The following is a 17,083-nucleotide window of genomic DNA, read 5'->3' as shown; positions in this document are numbered from 1 at the left end:
CTATCACAAACTCCCTCCAGAGAAAGCCGATGTTGATATCACTGGCACCAGTTGTCGTCGGTAAGACCGCTCAACTCCGTGTTTCCTTTTACCACATCAACCCATCTCTTCTTTAGCCTGTGCCGCACCCATTTATCCCCCTCTATCTGGTCTACGTGACCTAGCCAGTGCATCATTGCCTGTTAGAGGAGCTCGCTGACTGAACTGTGTCTCGATCTTTCAGGCATCTGAGCTCCTCGGTTGCCACTGGTGATGGGTGGTAGCGTAGTACACTAACTACGATGATATAGCTACACACATTGTTGGTGGTGATGATTATCACATCAGTTATGATGATGTTGGTGATGGTTACGTCGATGTTACCACTAATGGTGACATGGGTGAAGCTCATGATATTGAATTGATGGAATGTAGAAGTCGGTGATAATCATGTTGATTGTATGCGTTCAAGGGGCTGTGAAGTTGTTGACGTTGATGATGTCGTTTTTCGTTGCAGCTCACTTTGACTCAAAATCCGCCGGTGACCTTTCAACTCTGTTTGATGTCGGAGGAATTTTGGGTAATGTTAAATGCACACACGATACAAATGCAGTGGTGTGGCTTTGTGTTGTGCAGCGGGGTTTGTACACTGATGTGTTTAGTGGTCGTTATTGTAGTGATCCCTTATGTGGTTGTATAGAAGGTGTTGTTTTTGGTAGTGCTGTTATGTGTTGCTGCAACTTGGTTGTTGAGAAATTCACGGTATATCAACAGGGATTTCGGATGTGTTGTTTGTGTTACAGCTGTGGTGGTTGTATGGTGGTTGGAGTTGGTGTGCTTGCTATAGTGATATGTAATGTGTTGTAGTTGATATTGATGTGTTTTGTAGTGTATGTTGTATGTATTGTTCTGGATAGGTTGAGATCCGGCACATTGCATTGTTGATATGTTGTAGTGGTTGTTGTTGTGTTAGTATTTGTGAACTTTGCAGGGTGATGCTCTAATCTCTGATGTGGTTGTTGTGGTTAGTGCAATGCAGTAGATATAGGTGATGTTCTATGATGATATGGCCGTTGTCGGTGGTGTCTTGATGTGGTGGTGTCTGATATTGTCACGGTTTCTGTAGTTGTAGGTGATGTGTGGGGGCCGTTGGCCCCCGGGGTCCCTCCCGCCTGCATCCCCTATTCCGTTTACGTTACCCCACCTCCCTATTACTCGCTACGGTTTCGCCGGCATTCGAATGCGACGCCCCTACTGTTACAGCCTCGCGCCGCGCTCCCACGCTGCGAGCATACGTGCGCACATCATCGTCAATCAAACGCCGTGCTCGCAGTATAGCCCTGTGCGGCACGTTACCAATGCGCATCCGTATCCGACATGTAACGAACGTATGCACACACACACACACGCCGCTCCGTGCACTCCAACTCCACACCAACTACGCAAGTTATGATCGCGCACCTGTATCACACACGGAGTGAACACACGCGACACCCACTCTTGCGCCGCTCTGCGCAGCGCTCGCCGTCTGCTGGCCGCTTGCGTTATGATCGCGCACCTGGGGTACGCCTATTACGCACGCCGCGAGCTTACGCACACACAGTACCACACGCGTTCCCCCACGCAACCCGCGCGCTCAGCTCCGCGCAGCGCTCACTCACGTGGCGAACCACGGTGCACACAGCGCACCCACACGCTCACACCGCACGACAAGATCACGCGAGACCACGCTTCGCTATTAATGATTTATTATATGCTACCTGCGAATTGATGTGTAATCAGTGAGTCGACGAGGCTGGCCTATTCCACTAAACCTGTACCTATTCCCTATTTATCGGCTTACGATACCCTACTTCACCTCCCCACTCACTGTTTGGTGCCCGCGGAGGTTCGCTGCTCTCTGCGCTAACAGCGTACCTCGATGCGTCGCACGGACGTCCGGGTCGCTGGCTGGAAGTCCTGCTGGTCCGCTGGCCTGGAGAGAAGGGGGCTATTTTCCCTCTGCGCCCCTCTATTTATCCTCCCTACCTTCAAGGGGATGCTGCGCTAAACAATGGGCTCGCGATCCTCTGGCACGCGCACGGCGGTTCTGGGTGCTGTTGATATGCTAATCAGTGTGCCGCGTGCAAGGCGTAAATCCTACTTAATCCCTTATCCTCCCTAACAATGGGGCCTGCGCGCTCAAGCGCAATTATCCCAACCCTCCATGACTATGCGCAACAGCCCCTGTGACCCCGCTATTCATGCTGTCCCGTGCCTCCCCTGCTCGCCCCGTCGACCCGTGGGAGTGTGTGTGGGGGGAAATGCGCCTCAACCGCGGTGGCCGAATGCCCCACGCCACGACCTACCATATTAAGGCCGGCCGCAGCGCCGCGGTGCCACGTAGCACGGGGAGGTCATCCAATTCCCTGATCGCCGGAAACCGTGAGAATTAATCCCGATAAGGGCCTCTCGGATAAAAACCGGTCGATCAGGTGACCTTCCCTTCCAGCTCTATGGGGGGGGGAATGCGTGCGGGTGTGTGCTTATGTGGGGCGGGTGATGGGGGGCAGTGCGGTGGGGGAAGCCGGGCGGCTCCCTGGTTCGGCAGAGCGGCCCCGTCGTTGTGGCACCACATAGCCCCCCGGGGTGCCAGTCCCCGTCCCGGGTTGACTGGAGCACCTCGCCTGGGTTGCCCCCACGAGGTATCGCCGCGGGGTCCGCGGGATTCGCCCGGCCCTTGTGGCTGGCCTCGGGGGTGGCGGCTCCGTCTCCTGGGGCTCCGGCGGTGGTCTCCTCCTCCATTCCAACGGCTCCCCTCGGCCTCTGGCACCTGCGGGCTGGGGAACAAACTCAGAAGCGGTGGGGTTTAAGGGTCGCCGTCCTCGTCGCCCCCGGCCCCGCCCGGGGCCCCTCGGAGCCCTGGGCTCCGTGGGGCCCATATACTGCGCTGAGGCCCCCGGGCACGGGGGATGCGGGTACTCCGGGATTTTGGGGCCTTCGGGTGACGGGGTTCTCTCTCGCCGGGGCCGCTTTCCACGGTTTTAAGCGGCGGACATTGACCACCGTCTCTCGACCCCTCTCCCCGCCATCAATTAGTACCGTCCAGGGGGAGATCTGTCGCACCACGGTCCAGGGTCCCCGCCAGTAGGTCGTCAGTTTCCCCACCTGCCCGGCCCCGACGCGAGGGGTGTGTAGCCACACCTTAGCACCTGTCAGGAATAAGGGGGGTTCCATGCGGGGTCGGGTGCCCTGTTCCTGCCGCCGATGCGTGGCTTCCCCTTGCGGGTATGCTCGGCCTCGGGCTTCTCGTAGGGTCTCCAACAGGTGTTCCACGGGGCGGCTTCCCTCCTCCGGCTGGGGGGAAGGGACGCCGAATAGCAGATCTGCGGGTAAACGAGACTCACGGCCGAACATCATTAAAAACGGGGTTTGTCCCGTCGACGTGTGTACGGTGGTGGCGTAGGCGAAAAGGGCGTAGGGGAGGTGTTCATCCCAATCCCGTTGATTTGCGGCCGCCATACGTTTGAGTTTCCCCGATAAGGTCTGATTCATGCGCTCCACCATCCCGTTCGCCTGGGGGTGGTACGCTGTGGTTCGGTCCTTCTGGATTCCGAACTCTCGGCACAGTGCCTGGAACAACTCGGCCTCGAACTCGCTACCCTGGTCGGTGAGGACTCGTTCTGGGATCCCGTGCTTAAGTACGTAGTGTTCCACAAATGCCCGGGCCACCACCAAGGCCGTTTTATCAGGGATGGCCACTGCCACGGGGTAGCGGGTGAAATACTCTACTGCGACTAGGATATATCGGTTGCCTCGATGGGATCGCGGGAATGGCCCCTGTAGGTCGATCCCAACCAGCTGATTCGTGCGGCTGACGCGGAACGGCCTTAGGGGTACCTGGTATCGTGCCGGTTTCGGCCCGCACTGCTGACAGGCGCGGCAGCCCTGTACCCAGGCCGCCACGTCTTGTGCCAATTTGGGCCAGAGATACTGGCGACGCAGGGTCTCTCGAGTACGTCGTTCCCCATCGTGGCCCCCGAGTGGGTGGTCATGCACCAGCCGTAGCAGCTGGGGTCGCACCTGGGCAGGAACACAGATGCACCCCGGCTGGCCGGCCTCGGTTAACTCCCATACCACTCCGTTCCGCACACACAACCGGGCATACAAACCGCTCCAGGGTCCTGGTAGGGCGCTCTTTTCCTCCCGTAGTGCCGCCTCCACTGCCGCCAGATCCGGATCTCGCTGCTGGGTCTGTCTCAGCTGCTCGTCGTTTAGGCCCGGGAAGGCGCAGCCGACGTCCTCCTGGATCCGTCCAATCGGGTCCCGAGCCGCGGGTCCCGCGCTTGCCGGGCGGTCGACGGGATCCTCAGTGCCACCTGTGAGGGTTTCCGTGGCGCACACTGCACTCTCTCTCGCTGGGGGGGGGTCAGTGGCCGCGGCCTCTCGGGGGTCCGTTGCCTGCCGGCAGCGTCCCCCCGTGAAACACGGGCAGGCCTCCTCCGCCCTCGTCTCGGCGTACACCGTGGGTCGCCTCGACAAGGCGTCCGCGTTTGCATGCGTCCGGCCAGCCCGATACTCGATTTGCAGGTTGTACTCCTGCAACTGCGCCAACCACCGGGCCATCTGCCCCCGCGGCTCCTTGAATGTAAGAAGAAACTGCAGAGCATAATGGTCAGTGCGTACGCGACATCTCCTGCCGTACAAATACGGCCGGAACTGTTTGCATGCGAAAATCACGGCGTACAACTCTTGGCGGGTCACGCAATAGTTCAGCTCGGCCCCACTCAAGGTCCGGCTGGCGTACGCGATGACTCGTTCCGTCCCATCCTGTACCTGTGACAACACCGCGCCCAGCCCGCTGCTGCAGGCGTCGGTGTCCAAAATAAAATTGGTGGTAAAATCGGGGAAAGCGAGGGTGGGGGCGTGGGTGAGGTGGTCTTTGAGAGTGGTGAAGGCCGTCTGGCAGGCCCCCGTCCACTGATAGGGGTGCTTAGGGGAGGTGAGTTGGGTGAGGGGGCGTGCGATCTCGCTGAATCCCTTTACAAATCGACGATAATAGGTGGCGAGCCCCAAAAATGATCTGATCTCCGTCAGATTCCTTGGCCGTGGCCACTCCACTACGGCGCGTACCTTCTCCGGATCGGTGCGCACGCCTGCCTCGCTGACGCGATGCCCGAGGTACCCCACCTCGCGTTGTGCGATGTAACACTTACGTGGCTTGAGCTTGAGATGAGCCGCTCGCAGTCGCTGGAACACCTCGCGAAGCCTGGACCAATGCTCAGACAAAGATCTACTGAACACTATCACATCGTCCAAGTAAATCAGGCACTGTTCCCATTGCAAACCCCGCATCACCAACTCCATCAGCCGCTGGAACGTCGCGGGCGCGTTAGTGAGTCCGAACGGCAACACTCGAAACTCAAACAGGCCCATCGGGGTGGTGAATGCTGTTTTTGGCCGATCCTCCTCCGTCATCTCCACCTGCCAGTAACCGGACGCCAGATCGAGGGTGGAAAAATACCGCGCTCCTGCGAGACTGTCGAAGGTGTCGTCGATGCGGGGTATGGGGAAGGCATCGCCGAGCGTGACTGCATTTAGTTTACGGTAATCGACGCAGAACCGGGTTGACCCATCCTTTTTCGTTACTAGTACCACTGGGGCTGACCAGGGGCTCGCTGAGGGCTGAATTATGTTATCGCGAAGCATGTCCCCAACCGCCTCCTTGATCTGGGTGCGTTCGGGTGCGCCCACTCGGTACGCAGGGAGTTTGATGGGTCGGGCTGCACCGGTGTCAATTTGGTGCTTAACAAGGTCGGTCCGACCCACGTCCGAGTCGTGTTCGCTGAACACGTCGGCATACTCCCGCAGTAACTCGCGCAGCCGATCGGCCTCTCCCTTAGGTAAGTCCGCCCATGGTACATGTAACGCGTCGAGCAGGGGAACGACCTCGGCTCGGGGAGTCGGGCCGACTCGCCAGGCCAGGTCCTGCTCACCCTCAGGACGACCGGGGTCCTCAGCCCAGAGTGCGAACACCGAGTCGTTAGAGTGGCGTGCGTGCAGGGGGTGTACTGTGGCTATCGGGGTGCGCCGTCGCAGTATCGCTGGGGTATTGTGGGGGTTAAACATCCGCATAAACAATCGGTCCCCATCTGCGTTTACCAACGTGGCGGATCCCACAACCCCATACCGTTTTGCCAACTCCGGGTGAGGAGTTAGCATTACCTCCCCTGATGGTCGGAGCGCGGGGTCGGTGGGGGATGTTGCCACCGGCACCAGCATCTCGGTGAGCGGGCCGATGGTGACTGCCGTCGCCAGGATAGCGGCCACAGGTGCAAAGCGGCGGCGGGTTGGTTCTCGTCCCAGGAACGGTATCCGCTCGCCGTTGCTCTCCATGGTGGCGCATCGCTGGCGGGGTTGCACGTTGAGTCCCAACCGTTCTAGGAGGTCGGTGCCTGCGATACACTCGTGACACAACGCACTCGACACGTAGAACTCCTGCGTGCACACCTGGCTGCCTATGCGGACCTCTAGGGTGGCTCTCCCCAGCAGCCCCATTCCGGCTCCGCTCGCAGTGTGCAGCGCGCGGTCCGGGGCCTGCAGGTGACGCACGTCGACCCCGATCGCGCTGCAGTGCGCTGCGCTCACGAGCGAGGCCACCGCCCCCGTGTCCAGCAGGATTCGGGTACGCACTCCGTTTACCTCCCCTTCCACCAGCGACGTGGCCCCCGTGATCCCCGCCACCAGCTCCCGCAGCCAGTCGCCAGGAGTCACCGTTTCCGTGGGCGTTGTTGCTGGAACCTGTGTGGAGATCACTCGCTCGCCATTATTCTCACAGCTTGTTTGTGTCGGGGCTACGTCGATTTCACCCCCCGGTGGTCCCCTCTCTAGGGGGGCCTTAGTGTTTGACCTTAGCTCTTGTCTAGCTCGGGCGACCTGAGGACAGTCCCTCACTAGATGCCCTCGGCGATCGCACATATAACATGCCCGGGAAGGGGTGGCGGCTCCGTAGTGGGCTCTCTGCCCACTCCCTCCTCCCCCCGTGCGCTGCTGCTCATACTCTGCTTCTAGTCGCGCTATCCTTCCAGTTAGCCCTCCTACCGTGGAGTCTAGTTCCCCCATCTCGGATCGGATGGTCTCAACGGAGGATTGCAGTTTGGTCATATTTGTATTCGTTTCCTCGCGTACCTGGGTTACCCTCTCACCTACTTGGTTTACCTTGTTGTCTATCTGGGTTACCTGGCCGGAGACATCCTTTATACCCGTTTGTATACCGGCAACCCATCCCGGGGTTGTCTCGCGGGACACTGGAGGCTCTCTTTCCCGGCCCCTTACCGTCCTTGCGAGCTCCTGTTCCTCCTCCTCGTCTTCCGAGAGCAGGCTCGCAATGGCGCGCTCTCGTCCCAGCCCCCGGAGCTGCGCGCGTTCGCTGTGAATTCTTTCACACTTACGTGCGCGCTCGACAAGGGTGTTAAAGGGAAGACGTGGGCAGCTCATGTCTGGCTGCCACCACGCCGTGCGAGACAGGTACCGCTGGATTTTCTCGGCGGCCAGTTCCTCAATAACATCAGCTGCGTACCCCGGGCGTGCGATCTTTGTTAACTCGCACACATCCTCGGCGTAATCACGTAGATCTTCGCCAGGTTGGCGCCGGCGCGCCTCTAAGGCCGATTTTGCTTCCTCCTCGTCACGCGTGCCAAAGCGCTGATCGAGTCGGCGCATCAGCTCCTCTAGCTGTGTCTGTGCGCTCGCGGGTAACGCTTCTACAAAATCGGCTGCCCGCCCATCAAGATTCATATTAAGTTGACGTACTGCCTGCGCGTCCGTCCATCCATTAATTTCCTTGGCCCCTAAGAGATTGCGGGCGAATGCCTTCCACGAAGGGGCCCCCCGGCCGGTAAATATTAGTCTTATTTTAGCGTGAGGTAACGCGGGGGTCCGTACCGCTTCCGACACCAATTTGTGGGGGCCGTTGGCCCCCGGGGTCCCTCCCGCCTGCATCCCCTATTCCGTTTACGTTACCCCACCTCCCTATTACTCGCTACGGTTTCGCCGGCATTCGAATGCGACGCCCCTACTGTTACAGCCTCGCGCCGCGCTCCCACGCTGCGAGCATACGTGCGCACATCATCGTCAATCAAACGCCGTGCTCGCAGTATAGCCCTGTGCGGCACGTTACCAATGCGCATCCGTATCCGACATGTAACGAACGTATGCACACACACACACACGCCGCTCCGTGCACTCCAACTCCACACCAACTACGCAAGTTATGATCGCGCACCTGTATCACACACGGAGTGAACACACGCGACACCCACTCTTGCGCCGCTCTGCGCAGCGCTCGCCGTCTGCTGGCCGCTTGCGTTATGATCGCGCACCTGGGGTACGCCTATTACGCACGCCGCGAGCTTACGCACACACAGTACCACACGCGTTCCCCCACGCAACCCGCGCGCTCAGCTCCGCGCAGCGCTCACTCACGTGGCGAACCACGGTGCACACAGCGCACCCACACGCTCACACCGCACGACAAGATCACGCGAGACCACGCTTCGCTATTAATGATTTATTATATGCTACCTGCGAATTGATGTGTAATCAGTGAGTCGACGAGGCTGGCCTATTCCACTAAACCTGTACCTATTCCCTATTTATCGGCTTACGATACCCTACTTCACCTCCCCACTCACTGTTTGGTGCCCGCGGAGGTTCGCTGCTCTCTGCGCTAACAGCGTACCTCGATGCGTCGCACGGACGTCCGGGTCGCTGGCTGGAAGTCCTGCTGGTCCGCTGGCCTGGAGAGAAGGGGGCTATTTTCCCTCTGCGCCCCTCTATTTATCCTCCCTACCTTCAAGGGGATGCTGCGCTAAACAATGGGCTCGCGATCCTCTGGCACGCGCACGGCGGTTCTGGGTGCTGTTGATATGCTAATCAGTGTGCCGCGTGCAAGGCGTAAATCCTACTTAATCCCTTATCCTCCCTAACAATGGGGCCTGCGCGCTCAAGCGCAATTATCCCAACCCTCCATGACTATGCGCAACAGCCCCTGTGACCCCGCTATTCATGCTGTCCCGTGCCTCCCCTGCTCGCCCCGTCGACCCGTGGGAGTGTGTGTGGGGGGAAATGCGCCTCAACCGCGGTGGCCGAATGCCCCACGCCACGACCTACCATATTAAGGCCGGCCGCAGCGCCGCGGTGCCACGTAGCACGGGGAGGTCATCCAATTCCCTGATCGCCGGAAACCGTGAGAATTAATCCCGATAAGGGCCTCTCGGATAAAAACCGGTCGATCAGGTGACCTTCCCTTCCAGCTCTATGGGGGGGGGAATGCGTGCGGGTGTGTGCTTATGTGGGGCGGGTGATGGGGGGCAGTGCGGTGGGGGAAGCCGGGCGGCTCCCTGGTTCGGCAGAGCGGCCCCGTCGTTGTGGCACCACAGATGTCTTGGTGTGGTGGTGTCTGATATTGTCACGGTTTCTGTAGTTGTAGGTGATGCTCTTGGTGTGATGGTGTCTGATATCGTCAGGGTTTCTGTAGTTGTAGGTGATGCTCTTGCTTGGTCATGTCTGACGATGCGGTGGTTTTGTTGCGCCGGTTGTGGTTGCAGGTGGGATCCTCGCTGGGGTGGTGTCGGACGCGATTGGGGGCCGTGCCACCACCTGCGGTGTGATGCTTCTGCTCGCGGCGCCCATGGTAACACCCCCGATGACACCGCCGCTGAAAGCCACAGCGAAATGACACCGCGGCACTCGCAGTCATCATAAACCCACGTTTTGTCCTCATAAGGGCTCATCAGTGAGCCACAACAACAACAACAACGGCCGCCTTTCGCCACGAATTGCAAGTCAACATCTCCGTCATGATGATAACCACAGCGCCACCCAGTGGTCAATTGCGAAAATATTGGAGAAAAAAAATTTTGTTTGCCGATTGTCGGGATTCGTGTGCCCCACGATGTGGATTTCCTTTTGTAAAACCGTGTTGGTTGCAGAAGCTTTGAAAACTTGTAATTACAATGTGAACACTTTATTTTTACTCTTGTATGGCGGTACATAGAGTATATATTGGGCATGTCATCAAGCCAACATTAACGTGTTTCTTTACCAGGGGATAGATGTACGCGGTGGTGTCGTGTTATCAATGGACCGCGCTGCCGATGAGATAACTGTTACAGGAAAGGTTGAAGATAACCCCTATTCACTACCTGATGGCACCCTTCCACATACCTGCCCCGACATACAGCGCAGGATACCCTCGCAAGGTCACGCCTCAAAATACAAACGCCTCGACCCATACCCGGCTCCCCTACGATGGGAAAACAAAAAGCGATACTTAACATGAAGTTAAGGTTTTTTTTTTTTCGAGGGATATGACTTGAGCCGCGGTATATCCGAACGCGTGTTGTCGTGCGCTACCTTGGATCGGGCTGTTACTGCAATTGAAATGTGAATCATTGCTTTGCTTCACGTGGTGTTGAATTTTTCTCTTTTAGCTGTTTGTCTACAACAGCGTCGGGTACCAGAACATGCCGACCACCATAGGTAAGACCATCAACATCATCAGCATTATTAACATCACTACCATGATCATCATCACCACCACCCTTGCCGTCATCACCATGATAAACTCCACGATCACCACCACTACCACCATTAAAACCAACACTACCAGCACCGCTGCTAGCACCACCACCACTTTTTATTTTGTTGCTTTATTGTGGCGGTGGTGGTTGTAGTCGACATGCTGTGGTTCTCTGTGCATTGGTTTTATTTTTAATTTAAGTTATGGTCGTCGTGGTGTACATGCTGGTGCTGGTGGGTGTCGTGGATTTTAGGTGGTTGCAAGTTTTTTTGTTAAAACCAGTTGAGAACTCAAGGTCTCATTTGCAAATGTGGCCTGAAGTTTGCAGTCTAAGTTGTGGTGGTTGTGCCGGCTGTGGCAGGGATGTTGGTGTTGTGTGGGGCGCTGGTGAACGGCCCCTACGCTCTCATCACCACCGCCGTCTCTGCCGACCTGGTGAGATCATTTATAGTCATCGCAACCATCTTCACCAACGGTGACGAGCTTCACTCTTAACTAACACCAACCCCACATTATTCACAATACCGATCTTCACATTTCTCCAGTCCTGTGGTGGATGGCACTGACGCTGTTCATGAGGAAGACCTCTCGCAGGCCCCTCGGTCCCTGCGTTGTTGAAGCGGTGAATGCCTCTGTCAACATTGACCACCCCCCCCTCCTCGTCCCTCCGCCCACGCGTGAACCCTCTGTTTAATTACACGTTGCTCGTGGGTGTGTGTGTGTGAGCGCAGGGAACGCACAAGTCTCTCAAGGGGAACGCGCGCGCTCTGCACACGGTGTCGGCGATCATAGACGGCACGGGGTCCATAGGTACTGCACCTCGCACACGTATCGCACCAAAGACAAAGATTCCTCGTATAGCCTTAGCAGACTGTTGGGGCAAGTGCTGTTGAGTGAGCACCTATGAAAGCCGGCACATCACACGAGGTGGTGGGAGGCCAGCACCACACCCGTCCGCCTTTGTCTCCCCAGTGGTGATGTTTACACACCGCACCAGGTACTCATTCGAGGCCGAGTCGACTCAGGGGAGGCCCAGGACCAGTTCAGATAATCGTCAGCGGTGTTGGCCGTGAGCGGGAATCGAACTCGGGTCACCGGGTTTGTAGCGCTGCGCGCTAACCGCTGCGCCACCGCTCCCCCTGTGACGCGTGCAGGCGCAGCGCTGGGGCCTCTCCTCGCTGGCCTCATCTCGCCCTTGGGCTGGGACAACGTCTTCTACATGCTCATGGGCGCCGACGCGTGCGCCTGTCTGGTAACGCGACGCCACCCACCAGCGGACCCAATGACGACAACCACCACCACCACCACCAGCACCACAACTAACACAACAATCACGTGAAATATACAGTGACACGGCTACTAATACACAACAATAATGACACTAGGGCACAGTAGTGGTCGTCTTCTGGAGTGAATCCACCCGTTCACTCCGGGGAGACTTTTGATGCCTTAAATGCGTGGTACAGCACAGGGGGAACTACGTCGTGATCTTGATGATTTTTCTCATCTGAATCGGTCCCATTGTCCATCAAAGGTTGCCATAACGATGTACTCTACTGCTATGTAGAAAGCCCACAGTCCTTAACTTGCGCAGAGAATGATACTCCACTATGGGAATGTGGAATTTGTGCCACTATCTTAAGGGTGAGCAGGGTGCCGCGCTGTCTCGACTCTGACATGAACACGTGGACGGTGTCATTACAGCTGCTCATCCGCCTGATGTACAAGGAGATCCGGGGTTGGTGTGGATGCGTGGAGGAGCAGCGAGGGTACGCAACCGATGGAGAAAGCAACCATGACAGATTGACTGAGAGAGAGATAAAAAGAGATAGGAGTGGTGGAAAGGAGTGGGGTGTTAATGTGTGCGAGTCTACGAGTTTGTGAGTTTTGGTGTTGAAGAATAACCATGTTTGAACTTTTTTTTGTGTGGGTATAGCAGTGTGTGTGCGTGTGTTTACACAGTGTTTGGACGTGCGCGATTGTGATCCGGAATCCGGGTTCGCTTCGGTCTTTCACTCCTTGCTCTCTGAGCCGCCGCCCTACTGGGCATCTGTGAAAAAGAGCTTCACAGCTCATGGGATTCCTCCGGCGTAAATAAATATTCTGATTCTCATTTTCTTTCCTCAGCTACAAGGAGCACTGAGACGGCCATTCCCGTCCCAGCCCCCCTCCGGCCAGACCCTTGGACCCCGCGGGCCCCCCCCCCCCCCCCCACTTCCCCGCATCGTCTCGCGGCTGATGTCGGTGAGGAACGCCGCTCTAGGTGGTTACAACCAAGAAGGAGGAGACTGGTCCTCCCCCGACTTCAATGCAAGAGACGGAAGAAAACCGTTCCTCGAAATAATTCCTCAAGGGACGTCTCTCCAAACGACTTGAATTCACTCATCTCTCCACTGGGTCGGCCTTTCGCTTCTAAACACAGGGGCGGGGCGGGGTGGGCCCTCCGTGGCACGGCGAGTGGCTCGCCGCGCATCTCTTATCCCAAATGTATGCTCGCACAAGTTTATTTCTTAGAGCTGGACTCGACAAAACTAGAGATGTATACTGTATATATACACACACACACAGTGGATTGTTTTGTGCGGTCATTGTGGACCAGGCTGAGAACCACCGGGTCTGCGCACTGCATAGCAGCAGTCTCTGCATAGCAGCGGTCTCTGACCGCTGCTATGCAGATCTATGATACGGTTCTCCAATTTTACTGTTTTCATTCGTGAAGAAGCCAAGTACGAAATCATTTCAAGATTATTTAAATTTGAAGTTGCGTTTTTTTTTTTTACTCGGGCTGTCATTGGTGACGCTAACTCTCAGTGCGTTGTGGCTGTGGCAGATGCATTGAAGTATTGACGATGGGAGCCCCAGTTAAGTTTGGCGTAACTGAATAAATCGATGGTTGTGTTCACCGATTGCCAGTCCTTTGGATGGAGTCGAGTTTGTCTAGATCAGCTCTGGTGTACCTAAGCCCTGAACCGTGCATAAACATTCCGAATTCGCCTCCTTGTCAATTAGCCGCCATCCTAAACGAGTGAAGTCGCCTGATGTGGTGTACGGCCAAGCTGTAGACACTCGATGCACCATACACACTTTCTATAATGAAGCAGTCTGCTGGACAGCACCGATAGTAACGGTTTGGGTCTATAGGACTTTAAACGACGTGACACTGCCAGTGTGAGGTTCACCATCCTTAATGTTTCATCGTCATCAGAGATAAACAGCTCAGCACTTCTGTCTGAGCCATGAGAATAGTGAGACGCTTTGTTCCTTTGAGGCTCCGACCCATGAGCTTGGGTGGGAAGCTTCGTTACGGACTCGACACACGAAGGGGAGAATTGTGGCTCCCTCCCAACCAACCAAGAGGCTGCATTTGCCAGCCAATTGGAGATCTTAGGAGTTTTACATTTTATTTATGATTTTTAATGAGCAGTGTCTTGAGACCCGATCCCAAAACCACAGGATTAGCATCGGATAATTATCTTCTTCGGAAGGTCGTAAATGATTTCTTGAGACTCAGCCCTGGATCAACAAACTTGTTTTATGATACGTTTCTCGAAACCTGGCCTCTTGATGCACGCTATTACTGGCTGGCCTCATGTTGTGCTGTTGGTTTCTAATGAAGGTGCATGAGTTTGGTGTCAGTACTTCGAAACGATCACAGTGGCCTTGCTGTGCTGGTTATCTCCAACATGGGTGGAACACGTGCTGGACTCGTGTGTTTCGCGTCTCGTAGAAGTGCCCGCACGGCATTCTGGGTACCCGTGCGAGCTGTTTGTGTTTCCTGCGTCTGCTGCTTGGTTGGGGCGAGAGGAGCTGGGCCTCCGTGGAGGATCCGATCGAGCACGAGCGAATGCGTCGTTAAACTCCTCGCCTTCAAGCTAGAATTGACAACAGAAAACCGTGTGCGTCATCGTCACGGCACCGTGCCACTTTCGTAACATGACTGGCAATTTGATTCGAATCCCGGTCCGCTGCTATTCTATTGTATAAATAGATGAGGGGAGACGGATGGGATTGGGGCAGCCTTGGGTGCTGGGCCCCAACCACCCTCCTGTGTGCAGCGCTGGATTTAAAAGGTGCTCGCTAACAGCGTTTGTAATAACCAACGTTCTGACCACGTGCACACGCGCGCGTGTGCACACTCCACTCGCGAACGGGTTTTAAATTCAGGATGACGTTTACACAGTTCTTTGAAAACTACAAATTTGTGCAATTTCGTGTAGCTTCGTGTTGGTGTGGGGTTTTAATGACGACAATAAATCTTCCCGGAACACTACACAGAAATGTCACCTCTTTTTGCGTCCAGAAGCGCGTCGTCTCTGCTCCACGGCGGCGCAGCAGATTGGGTGGCTCGTGTTACACTGCACCGGGGAATTGTAGAAAACGGGACACGCCAAATTGTTAGGCTGCAGAGCAGCAGAAGGCGCCGCTCGTAAAGAATGCATTGTTGAAATCTCATGTACATAAATAATGGCATTTGTCAAGGGATTTGAGGACTCTTGGCGATGTCTGTGCGAGTGTGTGACGGCGAACCCGTCAGTCTGTTTCCCTCCCACAAACTCGACCCGAATTGAAAGTCCCTGGTTCAGAGTCGAATTCAAAAAACAAGAAACAAGCCACCAGGCACAGATTGAAACACGACCAGAAAAGTATAACGCTATAAAGTGTTGTAAGCCACGATATATTGTTTGTGTAAAACACCAATATGCACGTTTGCCGGTCAAGAAACGTGACGAGCAGAGTATGGTCGATATGCAAGAAGAACCATACCCGTCCGTGCCTGTGGGCACATTCTACTTGATGCCCTGCTTTGATGTCTTCAGACAAACTTGGCTTCCAGTTGTGTGTAATGTGAAACCAAGCTGGCCGTGTGCGGTAGGGAAAACACGCTTCCGCGTGCAAGCGAACGCCTCTTGCAGTCTGGTGTTCTCTTTTACCGCCCGCTCGGGTACCCGTTTTATGAATTGACTGTGATTTCGTGATTTTTTTTTCCATTAAAAAAAGTAAAACTTTCGTCGCGTCCGAATGTCTCTGCCTCCCAAACCCGTCTTGCCCCCCCCCCCCCCACGGGCAGCCGTGCGTGAGCATGTGACATGCTGGTGACCCACATCACTCTTGTAAATGAGACTCATCCTGATCTATCTTGAGTTCTCTCGCCTGCTTAAACTAAATACACTTGCCCAAGGCCTCTCTGTGCGAATCCGTGTGAGGCTAATTGTGACTGTGGTAGGGGGAGCGGTGGCGCGGTGGTCGTTGCGCTGATCTACGAACCCGTCCACCTGAGTTCGCTTCCCGCTCAGGGCCGCCAGCACTAGGAATAGCGATTCATTATCTGGTCCGGTCCTGGGCCTCCACTCGGTCGACTCAGCCTTAGATGAGTACCTGGTGTGGTGTGTAAACATCGCCACTGGGGAGACAAAGGTGGCCGGGCGAGGTGCTGGTCACCCACCTCGTGCTCGCTCCCAGCACTTTCCACAAGAGTATGGTCAGGCCACACGGGGGATCTTTGTCATGTGGCATCGGGGAAGGGTGCCTCGTCTCCCAAGGAGGAACTAAAGCCGATTGTCCAGACTCATTCAAACACTGCTCTAAAAGCAAAACACTCAGAGCTCGTGGTGATACCAACAAACTTCGAAGTCGTGTAAGGGGTCGTCCATAAATGACGTCACGCGAATTTTGACGACTTTTTTACCCCCCTCGTTACACGGCGTCACAAAAAATCAGACCCCCCCCCTCAAATATGACGTCACAAAGCTCTGCCCCCACCCAAATAAAACATGCTTCAAATCGCTTTAAACTATTGTCATTGTAGTGCGTATTTAATGTGGCGCTGCACTCTGATGTTGTAGGAGAAAACATTTATTAAAAAGTATATTTAATTAAGTAGAACGTGCTGTCTATATTTATTTAAAGTTGCGCATTTTGATGTGACGTCACATTTCTCACCCCCCCCCCCCCCCTCGTCACACATCGTTAAAAATGTCTGACCCCCCCCCTAGGTGCGTGACGTCATATATGGACGGCCCCTAAACTAAAACCTGAACACTGCACGCAATAATAAGCCAACACCAAATGTGACACTCAACCCAACACTACACCTGGAGCCGGTCACACACCTCTAACGTCCGTACACACTCAGATCGCAGTCGCTTTTTGAACTTGACTTATTCAGTTCTGAGAATCTCCACACCGTCGTGCACATCGACCAACGTTGACACAAGCGCTCGCTCTCTCGCTCTCTCGCTTGTTCGGCGGCGTGGATGGAAGAGTGAGTCTCGACCCGTCCGGTGACTCGAAGGGAATTAAAACCAAATGAAGGCGGAGTGATTGCTTAGCGTGCGAATTCTATGCGGGTCATCTTCTTAGACACAAACGTGGCCGCGAATTCCCCGCCGCCCGCGTGTGTGTGCGTAAGAATAAAAACAACACGGTAGTAACAATAATAATAATGCATATTCTTGGTTCTTTCGGTAAAGTCACGTAGAAGGGAAACAATTAAAAAATTTATATATTAATAAAATTCTCACGACGTTTTGACTGCAATAAAAG

The 17,083-nt window shown here is 55.4% G+C and overlaps 1 protein-coding gene across 1 annotated transcript; it reads left to right on the top strand.

Moving 5' to 3' along the window:
• Positions 1-477: 477 nt before the first annotated feature.
• Positions 478-15,547, top strand: LOC133347941 (glucose-6-phosphate exchanger SLC37A2-like). The gene is made up of 8 exons (XM_061560707.1): positions 478-559; positions 9,567-9,652; positions 10,452-10,500; positions 10,902-10,975; positions 11,272-11,350; positions 11,695-11,792; positions 12,245-12,309; positions 12,668-15,547. Exons 1-8 carry the CDS (start codon positions 478-480, stop codon positions 12,681-12,683), a joined length of 549 nt encoding a protein of 182 aa, XP_061416691.1. The 3' UTR covers positions 12,684-15,547.
• The last annotated feature ends 1,536 nt before the right edge of the window (positions 15,548-17,083 follow it).

Source organism: Lethenteron reissneri, chromosome 26 (assembly GCF_015708825.2).
Source record: "Lethenteron reissneri isolate LAM-NWPU_2019-01 chromosome 26, ASM1570882v1, whole genome shotgun sequence".
In the NCBI taxonomy this organism is placed as follows: Eukaryota; Metazoa; Chordata; class Hyperoartia; order Petromyzontiformes; family Petromyzontidae; genus Lethenteron; species Lethenteron reissneri.
Note: the sequence above shows the minus strand (reverse complement) of the source record. Positions and strands in the feature narration are given on the sequence as shown.